This window comes from Centropristis striata, chromosome 17 (genome assembly GCF_030273125.1).
Source record: "Centropristis striata isolate RG_2023a ecotype Rhode Island chromosome 17, C.striata_1.0, whole genome shotgun sequence".
Taxonomy (NCBI): domain Eukaryota; kingdom Metazoa; phylum Chordata; class Actinopteri; order Perciformes; family Serranidae; genus Centropristis; species Centropristis striata.
Genome location: NC_081533.1, coordinates 35,751,001 through 35,762,674, shown reverse-complemented (window position 1 = coordinate 35,762,674; position 11,674 = coordinate 35,751,001). Strand labels below are relative to the sequence as shown.

The 11,674-nt window shown below is 36.8% G+C and overlaps 1 protein-coding gene and 1 long non-coding RNA gene across 2 annotated transcripts; one reads left to right on the top strand and one right to left on the bottom strand.

The window, feature by feature from the left end:
• The first annotated feature begins 3,023 nt into the window (after positions 1 to 3,023).
• On the top strand, positions 3,024 to 5,190 carry LOC131989958 (pleckstrin homology domain-containing family D member 1-like). The gene is made up of 2 exons (XM_059355340.1): positions 3,024 to 3,500; positions 4,599 to 5,190. Exons 1-2 carry the CDS (start codon positions 3,335 to 3,337, stop codon positions 5,111 to 5,113), a joined length of 681 nt encoding a protein of 226 aa, XP_059211323.1. The 5' UTR covers positions 3,024 to 3,334; the 3' UTR covers positions 5,114 to 5,190.
• Positions 5,191 to 8,113: 2,923 nt separating this feature from the next.
• Positions 8,114 to 10,733, bottom strand: LOC131989052 (uncharacterized). Its single transcript, XR_009395921.1, has 3 exons — positions 10,632 to 10,733; positions 8,931 to 9,061; positions 8,114 to 8,339 (listed from the first exon to the last, which is right to left on the bottom strand). It is a non-coding gene; the product is annotated as an uncharacterized LOC131989052 (long non-coding RNA).
• Between the last annotated feature and the right edge of the window lie 941 nt (positions 10,734 to 11,674).

Sequence of the window (11,674 nt, the reverse complement as noted above, 5' to 3'; positions counted from 1 at the left end):
ACAAACCCCAAAAACTTTTTAAAAGTAAGTTTAACATAGTTTATTTAATAAACGTGTAAAAGATTCAGTAGCTTCAACAGGGTACAATATATAACATTTTAAATTTAAAAACATTATAAAAGGAACTTTTTTTAACCGGTTTCTTGTCTGAATGTTGTAGGAAACATTGTACCATTGAACCAACGACCCATTGAAATGAATGTCTTGAACAGTCTAAGTGTACGAAACTATAAAATATGAAGGTTTATTCACCTATTAGTAGGAATATATTTTTTCCAGATGGAAAAGGGACAGAAAATTAAGTTTTGAGTCATTTTGGCGCAAAATGGCAAAGATGTTTCCTTTGGAAAAGAAGTGTTTCAATATGGCCGCCTGGAGGTGATGTGACAGATTAAAGCATTGCTATTGGTTCCCTATACTCTTCCCTATTTTTTAAAGTATTGCATCACTCAAAAAGACGCATTGTAGAAATTTGACAGGACAGAAATGGGTATGTTGCCTGAGGGAAACACCGTACCATAGAGGGTTAACACACTTACACTAAAGTGTTGCCACTTGTGACAGTTTTAGTTGTGCTGTTGTGGTGCGGTTGGTAGAGCGGTCACCACCGACCGGAAGGTTGGTGGTTTGATCCCCGACCATGGCAGCCTACAGTATCCTTGGACAAGATACTGAACCCCAAATTGCTCCCAATGCTGCGTTCATCGGTGTGAGAATGAGTTCCCAATGGTGGCAGGTGGCACCAGTGTGCCCTGGTAGCCACTAACACCAGTATGAGTGTGTGTGTGTGTGTGTGTGTGTGTGAACAGTTCAATGAGCGCAGTCTGTAGCGTAAAGCACTTTGGTTTTCTCAAATGTGTTTTAGTTTTCAATATTGATATACTTTTCTTGTTGTGTAATTAGTATTTATGGGCTAGAGTCAATAAATCACTAAATAAATTCTATCATATTATATGATGTTCTAAAAAACATGAAAAATCCACATACTGAGGTGGAGCTGGACCCATGAAGCAGCTAAAAGGTTCATGTAGATCAATAAGTGAAGCTACTAGAGACCAGAGTGGAGAGAAATACCCTTTAACTGGAAGGTCTTGAAATGCAGTGAGACATCTGTGCAACAGCATATTTCTGTTTGACTTTTAGGCCTTTTTCATAATGAAGCATTTACTGATTTTAAGAAGCATTCTTGGAGTACACAGCACATACAGAATGTTTCAGTTTGAAAGCAGCAGCAGTGCTAACAGGCTAACAGTTAGCTCTGTAGCAGTTCGGTCTGAATGTGCTCAGTTAGCAAACTCTGTTTGTTTACAACAAGCGCTGGACACTCAGTTCACACTCAGGTCCACAGTTAGCATGCCGGTTTGTTTACGATCAGCAACGGACACGTTGTCCACAGTTAGCATGCCGGTTTGTTTACAATAAGTGACGGACACCATGCAGTTTTGCAGCAGCTGAATATGATTCGATGACTGGATGTTGGAACAAGTGGGAGGTGTGTTAGACACATAGACTGTATATAAATAATGGACGTAGTCACCGTGATGTCGCCAGTTGGTTTGTGTCCCGTTGGAAGCATCAGTTCATCGTTCCACTGGTCTCCATCTTGTTTGTGATACAGGAAGCATGACCATATCTGGACTGTGGAGGAGGAGAGGGATCTGATCACTGACTACAGCCTCTCTACACCTCAACCTGACTGAGAGAAGCTGCTGATCATTACTGTTAGCATTAGCTGGAGCATTAACTGGGATGTTAGCTTTGGCTAGCAACAAACAAAAACAAAATGTATCTTTCTGACCTCAGAAAACTGAGCAGCAACTCCTTGGAGTGTCTGTTAGTTCAACCAAACACTGAACAAGACATTTACTGAACAAAACGTTCAAATAAACTGTCATTAAGTGAAAATACAGTGAAAGGGTCAAAGTTATGAGACCAAACCGCTAAACGTCCTCTTTTCTATCTATATAACGTTATATATAACTTTATTGACACGTTGCCGTGGATACGCATTGTTCTGCTTCTCTCCTGGTGACGGCTCGCCTTGTCAGTGACCTGTCAATCAAAGGTAGCCCCGCCCCAAATCATACGATTCTTTATCTTCTATTTTCTTCTAAATGGGGCCATTATTAGAACTATTGACATCAGATTGTCTTGAAGAAGATTTTTTACTAGCGATTGAGACCATAATGTTGTCCCTGAAAAAATTTTCTTTGGTCATAAATCAAGTGAGAAGTTTTCAAATTTAGCACTAAAATGAATGGGCAGATTTCTTTTGCAGCCAAACTTAGCACCCCCTACTGGAATTTTCGGTGAATTGCAGGCTTTATGCACTTCCTGGTGGCCTCCATGCTCAGGCACGGAGATTGCCGCCTGGTTAGACGTCATGTGCAACATCAAATATTCCGTCTTGCCGGAATGGCCGGTTCATAGCGGTCCCGCTTCCAACAATCCCACCAATGTTCTGCCTCTGTGACGACCTCAGGAGGTGGAACATTGGCGGGATCAATTGATCCCGGCATCCAGCATCCCGCTTCCCGCTCTTTAATAGTGGAGGCGAGACGTTACAGAGCTGTAAATGTCTCAGCATGAAATGTCACTATGAAAGGGGCTATAAACACACCTTCATAAGATTACTGTTGACCAAAGTCCAAGGACAAATCATTTTATTGGAGGACTTCGTCCCTGAAGCTCATTACACTCTGAGGGGAACTGCCTTGTTGAAGCACACGACAGGTAAGCTACAGATTTAAAAAAAATAAAAAAAACATTCATCAATATTTATTATTCACAGTTATTTTTAATACCGGTAGTTATGGCCTTTACATAATACATTACATTAAAGTTAAGATGTTGTGATCATACACGATGGGTTGAGATCTTTTATGTTGTAGATGTTAAATGCTTCTTCTGTATGATTCATTGATTTACAGATAAGATTTATCAGTAAATAGAAATATCATATACAATTTTTGAATCATTATTGACTGGCTGACAAACAACATAAATGAGTTAGTTTTTTTTAATTGTTTTTTTAATTGTTTTTGCTTTTGTTTGCCAGGAGGTTTTCTTTCAAATTAACATTGTGTTGCTGCATTTACAGAACATTTCTCAGAAATCCTCTATCTTCCACTGCTACATGATCTGATGAGCAGTGATTCCTTCAGTCAAATTATTTTTTCTGTCTTTGCATTGACATTATGGTATTAAAACTAAGTTTTCTTTTTGTTTTTGGCATTTTGAAATAATCAAAGTAAAAAGATTTCACATTCTACACAAATATGATTGGATATAGATGCATTTGAAATAAACTGTTCATCTATCAGATGAGTTCAACATGTCTGTTCTCTCTCCCAGGTGTTGCCTCCTCATCAGAGATATTTTAACTAAATTACGCAGATCCAGCTTTACCTGTAACGGCATTCCCATGTCTGTGTTTCGTGGCCCGGATGTCCGGAGTGTCGTTGGGAACATTAACCGCTCCATCATGAATATATTTAGACGTAAGTCACAGCTCCTTCATGGCTACAGTAATATTTAAAGTACAAAACAACAAGCCACTGTTGTTGTTGGTTTTTTGAAAAAATAATAAGTAGTGTTTTATTAAGTTTACTTTGTGTCACTTATTTTACTGTCATCATTTAATTAATTCAAAACATATTTCAAAATTCTTGTTTTGGTGGACAATGCTTTCAGGGAAGGAGATCTTACAAAATATTTGCTTTGGATTTATTTTTCTGTGTTCTACACTACCGGTCAAAAGTTTTAGAACACCCCAATTTTTCCAGTTTTTATTGAAATTCAAGCAGTTCAAGTCAAATGAACAGCTTGAAAGGGTACAAAGGTAAGTGGTGAACTGCCAGAGGTAAATAAAAAAAGGTAAGCTTAACCAAAACTGAAAATAATGTACATTTCAGAATTATACAAGTAGGCCTTTTTCAGGGAACAAGAAATGGGTTAACAACTTAACTCTATGGAGTCTTGGGCTATTTTGTCCATTTTTGAATTATTTTCTTTGTAAGTCATTTTGTGTCTCTTTTTGGTCATTTTGTGTCTTTTTTTGTCATTTTGTGTCTTTTTTTAGTCATTTTGTGTCTTTTTTTGTCATTTTGTGTCTTTTTGTGTCTTTTTTGTCATTTTGTCTTTTTTTGGTCATTTTGTGTCTTTTTGTGTCTTTTCTTGTCATTTTGTGTCTTTTTTTAGTCATTTTGTGTCTTTTTTTGTCATTTTGTGTCTTTTTTTGGTCATTTTGTCTTTTTTTAGTCATTTTGTGTCTTTGTGTCTTTTTTTTGTCATTTTGTCTTTTTTTAGTCATTTTGTGTCTTTTTCTGTCATTTTGTGTCTTTTTTTAGTCATTTTGTGTCTTTTTTTGTCATTTTGTGTCTTTTTTTAGTCCTTTAGTCCAACATAAAATTTTGAATCTTTTTTTTTTACTTTCAAAACACTATCATGCTCAATCAAGAATTTTAAATGTTGCAAATGTGCATTAATTTCATAGTACACTGAGACATTAAACTGCATCATTTTCAATTAAATTCTGGAAAAGTTGGTGTGTTCTAAAACTTTTGACCAGTAGTGTATGTTAAATATTTTCTTCCCAGGGGGGAACACATCACCTGCCGAAGGACGGGATGAGACGACACCATGCGACACCATAGAAGAGAACCTGAGGGTTCTGGAGGACGCCGCAGGGGAAGAAAAGTCAAACCGACTCAAAGAGCAACTCAAGGAGGTGACACAGACGGTCACCATGCTGGAGAAACAGAGGGATCAGATGGACAAAACACTGAAAAAGGTGAAAACTGAGGCGGAGGCACAGAGAAACCAACTGAAAGGGCAACTCAAGGAGATGGAGGAGGAGAGGGAGGAGATCAAAAACAGGCTGCAGTCAGTAGAGAAGGAGAGGGGGTCTGACAAGTCAGAGGAATTAATAAGAGAAAAGGAAAACCTATCAAAGGCTCTGTGGAAACTGGACAAGAAAAGGAAGAACACCGAGGGACAGATGATGAACTTAAACAGACTGCTGGAGCCGATAGAGAGTCAGTTCACTAGGATGAACAAGAAAGACAAGCATGTTGGAAGCAGGTTTCGACTGTTTAAACTGACACGAAGGTGAAAACTATCAAAGTCAATCAAAGTCACCAGAAGTCCAACAGGTGGAGAGAAAAACTTCACAAAAATGTCCCTGCTGCAGCATTGTGTTAGCCCAGTGTCAAAATATTTCCAATCTGGTTTATATACACTACTAGTCAAAAGTTTTAGAACACACCAACTTTTGCAGAATTTAATTGAAAATGATGCAGTTTAATGTCTCAGTGTTCTCTGAAATTAATGCACATTTGCAACATTTAAAATTCTTTATTGAGCATGATAGTGTTTTGAAAGTAAAAAAAAGATTCAAAATCACATTTTATGTTGGACTAAAGGACTAAAAAAAGACACAAAATGACCAAAAAAAGACACAAAATGACTAAAAAAAGACACAAAATGACCAAAAAAAAGTCACAAAATGACTTACAAAGACTTCAAAAAGAATTCAAAAATGGACAAAATAGCCCAAGACTCCATAGAGTTAAGTTGTTAACCCATTTCTTGTTCCCTGAAAAAGGCCTACTTGTATAATTCTGAAATGTACATTATTTTCCAGTTTTGGTTAAGCTTACCTTTTTTTATTTACCTCTGGCAGTTCACCACTTACCTTTGGACCCTTTCAAGCTGTTCATTTGACTTGAACTGCTTGAATTTCAATAAAAAACTGGAAAAATTGGGGTGTTCTAAAACTTTTGCCCAGTAGTGTGTGAAGGCAAACACTGAACCGGATCACGAGCCATTTAATTGGGCTGCAGTGACTCCAGTCCACTTGGTGGCGCTAATGCACCTGTTAGCAGTTTTTCAAACTGACAAACAGAAGAAGAGTAGTTTTAGAATAGTTTTTTTTTTTTTTAATCTGTATCGTCAAAATTTCTTTCATTGTCTTTCTTCATCTAAACGTTCTTGGATCTTTAGGAACATAAACTGCGTACGATAGGCGACACTAAATGTTCCGTTACAAACCTTATATTATATATTATATAATTATATTATGGTGGTCGTGTTGTCATATTTTCTGTGTGGAGTCTTCATGTTCTCCCCGTGTCAGCGTGGGTTCTCACCAGGTCCTCCGGCTTCCTCCCACAGTCCAAAAACATGCAGCTTTGGTTTAATTGTTGACTCTAAATTGCCCGTAGGAGTGAATGAGAGGTGAATTGTTGTCTGTCTCTGTGATAGTCTGTCCAGGGTGTACATGTCTGCATCTTCTAAATTAACTAAAACTTATCCACCAGAGGTTTTCTCTCTCTCTCTGTGATGACTGTAGAGCATGTGTGATAGACAATTGATTGTTGATACCGTTGTTCTTGGATTTAAAAAAAAAAGCTAAACTGGGCCGCAATTTGTAAATTTGTGTTAATGTGTGATTTTGACAAATGGTGGTTCAGCTGCTTGTATAATCAAACAGGTTTGCGTTTGTGAAATGAGGATTGATGATTGTTTTCTTAAAGAATTGGATAATATCCAATAGATTTAGTGGGTTGTGGGAAGACAATGTGTACAAATAGTCCTACTGTAAGATCATAAAAATATTTTTAAAATGCGTGAATTTTTTGTTAAAGAAATTAACTTCTTTGTGATTCAAGTTTGCAAAAAATTAAAAAAGCATCTGTTGAATATTGTCTGTTTTCACTGTGATAACTGAAATAAACTGAAAATAATTCTCAATTCACCACAAATGTAATGTAAACGTAAAGCTTGGTTTTTCTGTTTTAAGTATGTATTTCCAGATCTGGGACACTGATAGTTCCTCTGAGGTCTAATGATTCTGTTTTTTATCAATCAGAGCAATAAGACTTTACAGCAGCTGATACTTTGTACCCACCAGATCAATGTTATCTACAATATTAAAGATCTGCTGCTGTACTGAGCACCATTGTCACACTGTGTGTGATAAAGGTTGCATATTAATGTTTTACTGGCACAGGCAGAATGCAGAAAATAACCTAAACAGTGAGCCACACTCTCACTGTGCAGATAAACTCGGTGGTGAAAACCCTTATAAGTCATAGCACACTTGTCATGGGCGAGCCGGTCGGTTTGATACCTTTTTTGTGTATGTGTGGCCAAAACTCTGGGAGGAGTAGTCGACCAAAAAAACACCACGGAAGAAACGGAAGAATAAAAATAGGCCCGGTGAATAGTAGTTAGTGTGCTTTTGCAAGCAAGCACACAAAAAATCCACAGTATAACAGTAGTGCTCGGGGCTTCGCCACAGCTATTGCTGGATGGGACCAGTGCCCTAATTATTTAAAACAAATAGATTTTATCTACATATCTGATGCTATGATGCTACTCCAGCTGGAAGAAAACAGTTGAACCATGAGGAGTTAATAGTACAGTTAACAGTCACAGTGGACATTCTCAGCATTGACTACATTTAGTTTTAATACTTCAAATAAATCTTTCTGGTTTTACGTTTATACACTTGGACCAGAGTATTTTTCTAGTAAAGGATCTGAGGACTTCAACAATTTCAATTATACTTAATGTATTGTTTACAAGATTTCTACAGAATGCCTGTAACAGTCAAAAGATCTACAATCATGTTATTTTATATATTTATTAAACTGCATGCCCCGATATGAAAACCCTTCACTATTTGTCTGAAAAAGCTTGTTTTTTTGCTGAAGCTTGATCTATGCTTTACATGTAGTTCATCGATGTTAAAGTATGAATATATTAATAAGATGGTAATTGAAACCTAAAAATGGATCCGTGTAACTTTAAGCTAATCTGTATTGGTTAGGGTTAGTAGATCAGTGTGGTCAGTGACCACAGTGATTCTATATAAAATCTGCAGTAGCTTTTCTTCTTATAAACTTTGTCTTCAGACGTGTGAACGGAGCAGATAAAACATTGTGGTTTAACTGTCTCATTCTAATAAAAATAGACACGGATGCTGTGAGTTTAATCATCTTAAAACTGTCTGAACAGATCAGTCAGCTCAACCTCCACCATCTCTGGAAACTATAAAAAAAATACACATAACACACTTAAAAAACAGTTGGGTGCAGTTGGGTTATGCATAGAACAATAAAGCATATTTATAAGTTTCTTACATTAGTTTTGGAACAGGAAAAAGAAATGCAACAAGCTGCAGGAACATCTGACTGTGAAATTACTTAAATATACAGAACAAGACTGATAAAACAAATAAGTTGATCACAAAGTCGTACATTCAACAATATTCATGATTTGTTTCTTCTTCTTCTCCAGAGTCCTCAGTCAGCAGTCCCTCTGCTCTTTCTGGCCTGTGAGAGAGAAAACAAACAACATATTAGTGATGAATTATAGCATTTACTATTTCAGGAACTTTCAGTGTATGGATGGTGTGATTTCACCTCCATACAAATGTTAATTTTAAGGGTGAAGTACTGTATGAAGTTCTTGTGATAAATGGGAAATGGCAAAATTTACCATTTGTGATCAAATCTGAGCAGGTTTCATTGACTGAAGAACAGTGGAAGAAGTATTCAGATCCTTTACTTAAGTAAAAGTACAAATACCTCACTTGGAAATCACTCCACTCCAGAACTTACAGAAGTAATAGTACAAAAGTATCAGAAAATGTAAATTGTTAAATATATTCCAAATATATATTTTTAACTGTGTCACTTTAAATTGATCATGTTTTTACGTTAAATCTCGACCTGAAAAGTAACTTAAGCAGTCAGCTAAATGTAGTGGAGTAGAAGTATAAAGTTACATAAAATAAAAAATACTCAAGTAAAGTACAAGTAGATTGAAATTGTACTTAAGAACAGTACTTGAGTAAATGTACTTTTTTACATTCCACCACTGCTGAAGAAGGCAAAGTTAAACGTGTAAAGACATTCAATTACAATGACTTTAAAGATGTTGAGCTCAGTCTCAAGTTGGCATCATGACGGCTTTTTAATTCTGAAGTCTGGATCAGAGCAGCAGGCCGTCCTGAAGACTTCTGCATCCAAGAAGCTCTCGTCTTATTATTCATCTATGGAAGAGGGATGGATATGTTCGGATTAAACACCATTCAACAGAAAAAACATGTTGACATTGGACGTTACCGCACAGAGACGTTGATCAGCATTGTTTTTGCCAGCAAAAAGTAAGTAAGTAAGTAAGTAAACTTTATTTATATAGCACCTTTCACACACAGAAGTCACAAAGTGCTTCATATAAAAATCATACACATAACATAAAAATGTACATACAAGTTTTAAAAGACCAAAACAACAGCAATTAAACATCCATAGCAGTCCCGAAACAATTAATCAAAAGCCTGAACAAATAAAAATGTCTTCAGTTGGCTCCTAAAAGTGACAAAAAATGTTGATATTGTATGTATTTGTGAAACATAAATATGTTAATCTTAATAATAAATATGTTTCTTTTGTCCAGTTACAAAGCAATATGATGTTTAGGTCTGAAATCAATCAGGGGGGGACAGTAGGTGGATGGGGCCAAATACCCAGGACTCGAAAGCATCCCATTATTTGGGAGGTTTCTTCGGAAGTAAGTTTTGTGTCCCGTTGTTGAAAGTTATGTCCCTGTTGTTTTGAAGTCTTACTCTGTTATTTTATTCAACCCTAACCAAGCCGTTTTAGTACTGTGAAAGAAATTTGGTGTTTCCTGCATGGTGGGACAGTTCCCACATGGTGGGAAGTAGGCGGCGACCTACTTGGTATTCAAGACACAAAGCCTTCTGGGAACTCACTCTTTGAACTCAACTCTGATAACACCTTGACTGAGGGGAACGTGTTGACCAGTGGGGTCTGTCCTGATGTGATGTTTAGGGCAGGAAGATAGGGCCACATTGAGTCTTGCTGAAAAGTGCAACAGTCATAAGTCGAGCGGTGTATGGGGCTTTGTTGTACTGTAAAATAGCCATTCGGAATTGTGCGGTGTATGGAACACGAATGTGCTAATAAAACCTGCTGAACAGAGTATTGAGTGCTTTGTGTTTGGCCAGCTCACCCATTAACTTAGTGCAATTTGCCAAAATTGCCACGACAGTACCTAAAATTAAAGGTACATATTGTGATTCTGGAGAAAGATTGAAGACCCGGAATGAGACTCAACAATCAGCAAATACTGACATTTTGGTTCAGCGTTCTGTCTGGCTACCAATCCAAAGCATCTGTATTTGACAAATTGGGAATAATAATAAAAAAATTTTTCTCTTGAATCAAATATTGCACCTTTAAACAAAATATTTTTTTTATTTTCAGCAATCGTCATATGTTTTATCAATCGGTAGTGATGTGTCACAGTAAGATCGGGTTGCAGCACTTAAGAAAAGCTCATATTAAAAATATGGTTTGCACAAAAACGTAAAGATTATGGCATCTATATCTATGGTTTCCCAAAGCTTACAATCCCAACATGTAGTCTGGTGACCGGGTTCCTGATTCACAATACCATGACCAACATTCACAAAGTGAACACTAATGAACGCTATATTTTCTGTGCTTGACTCGATCACTGGACTGGTTTTCGACGGTACTACAGAGTTTAATATCACACAAAAAAAATATTATTCCAATTAAGAGAAAGCTGCTTACCCTGTTAACAGGTGCACAGAGAGCTTCCTGCTCTGTTGGACTCGAGTCTTTGGCTGCGGTTGGATTCTGGGTCACTGTGGGACTGGATGGACCCGATTTTTCTTTAAAAAACAAGTAAAAATAATGTTTCACTTTGACATCAGAGCATATAAACATCAATTTACCATAAACATCAATTTACCAAAAGAAATGTGTGACTACCAGAGTAAGTCCATCCCAGCTTTTTATCAGAACAAACAGCTAAAAGTCAAACTTTACATTATTAGCTCCACCACTTTTCTGCTTGTTCTGTGCAGGAACTTCACATTATAAGGTGCACTTCATAGTGAATCCTTCTACTTACAATAGGTGATACTACCAAGGTTTTCAGCACCTGTTTAATTATACAGATAAAATCAAAACTAAAGTTTCCTCTGACAGCAGGAGGACAGATGTAATGGGATAAACATCAGCTGATATGGAAATATATAATACAGGCTGAATCATCAATATGTACCAGATGCTTTGACAAAATAGAAATGTTGATCTTACATTAAGTTAACGCTCCTGAAATCTTCATTCATGGTCGTAGTATGTCCACAGATTTGAAATCTTCCAAGTATTTTTACAATTACTGCAAATATTTTGAATTTAAATGCAAATATGCATCATCATTATTGATGTATCTGACAGTTGGAGTCTCTTTGTTTGGGTCAAAATGACCTTAACTCACTGCTGAAGTCTAAAGTTCTGTGTAAAGATTAAGTAAAGATTTCTGGAGCTTCAACTTAGAGTGTGGACTTTGTTTTAAACAAAATACAAACTGTGCTGGAGAGTTTGTGGAGTCTCACTGATAGTCAGAGTAGAGTAAACAGTTTTGAATGAGGATTCTTCATCATCTGAAAGGGAGAAACATCAGTTAGTCAGAGACAGACAGACAGACAGACAGGCAGACAGACAGACAGACAGACAGATGAACTTAGCTATAAATACTCTGATGAACAAACTTTCTCACCTTCTCCACTCTGTGGTTTTGTGCTCTGGTTTGACTCTGGGCTTTTATT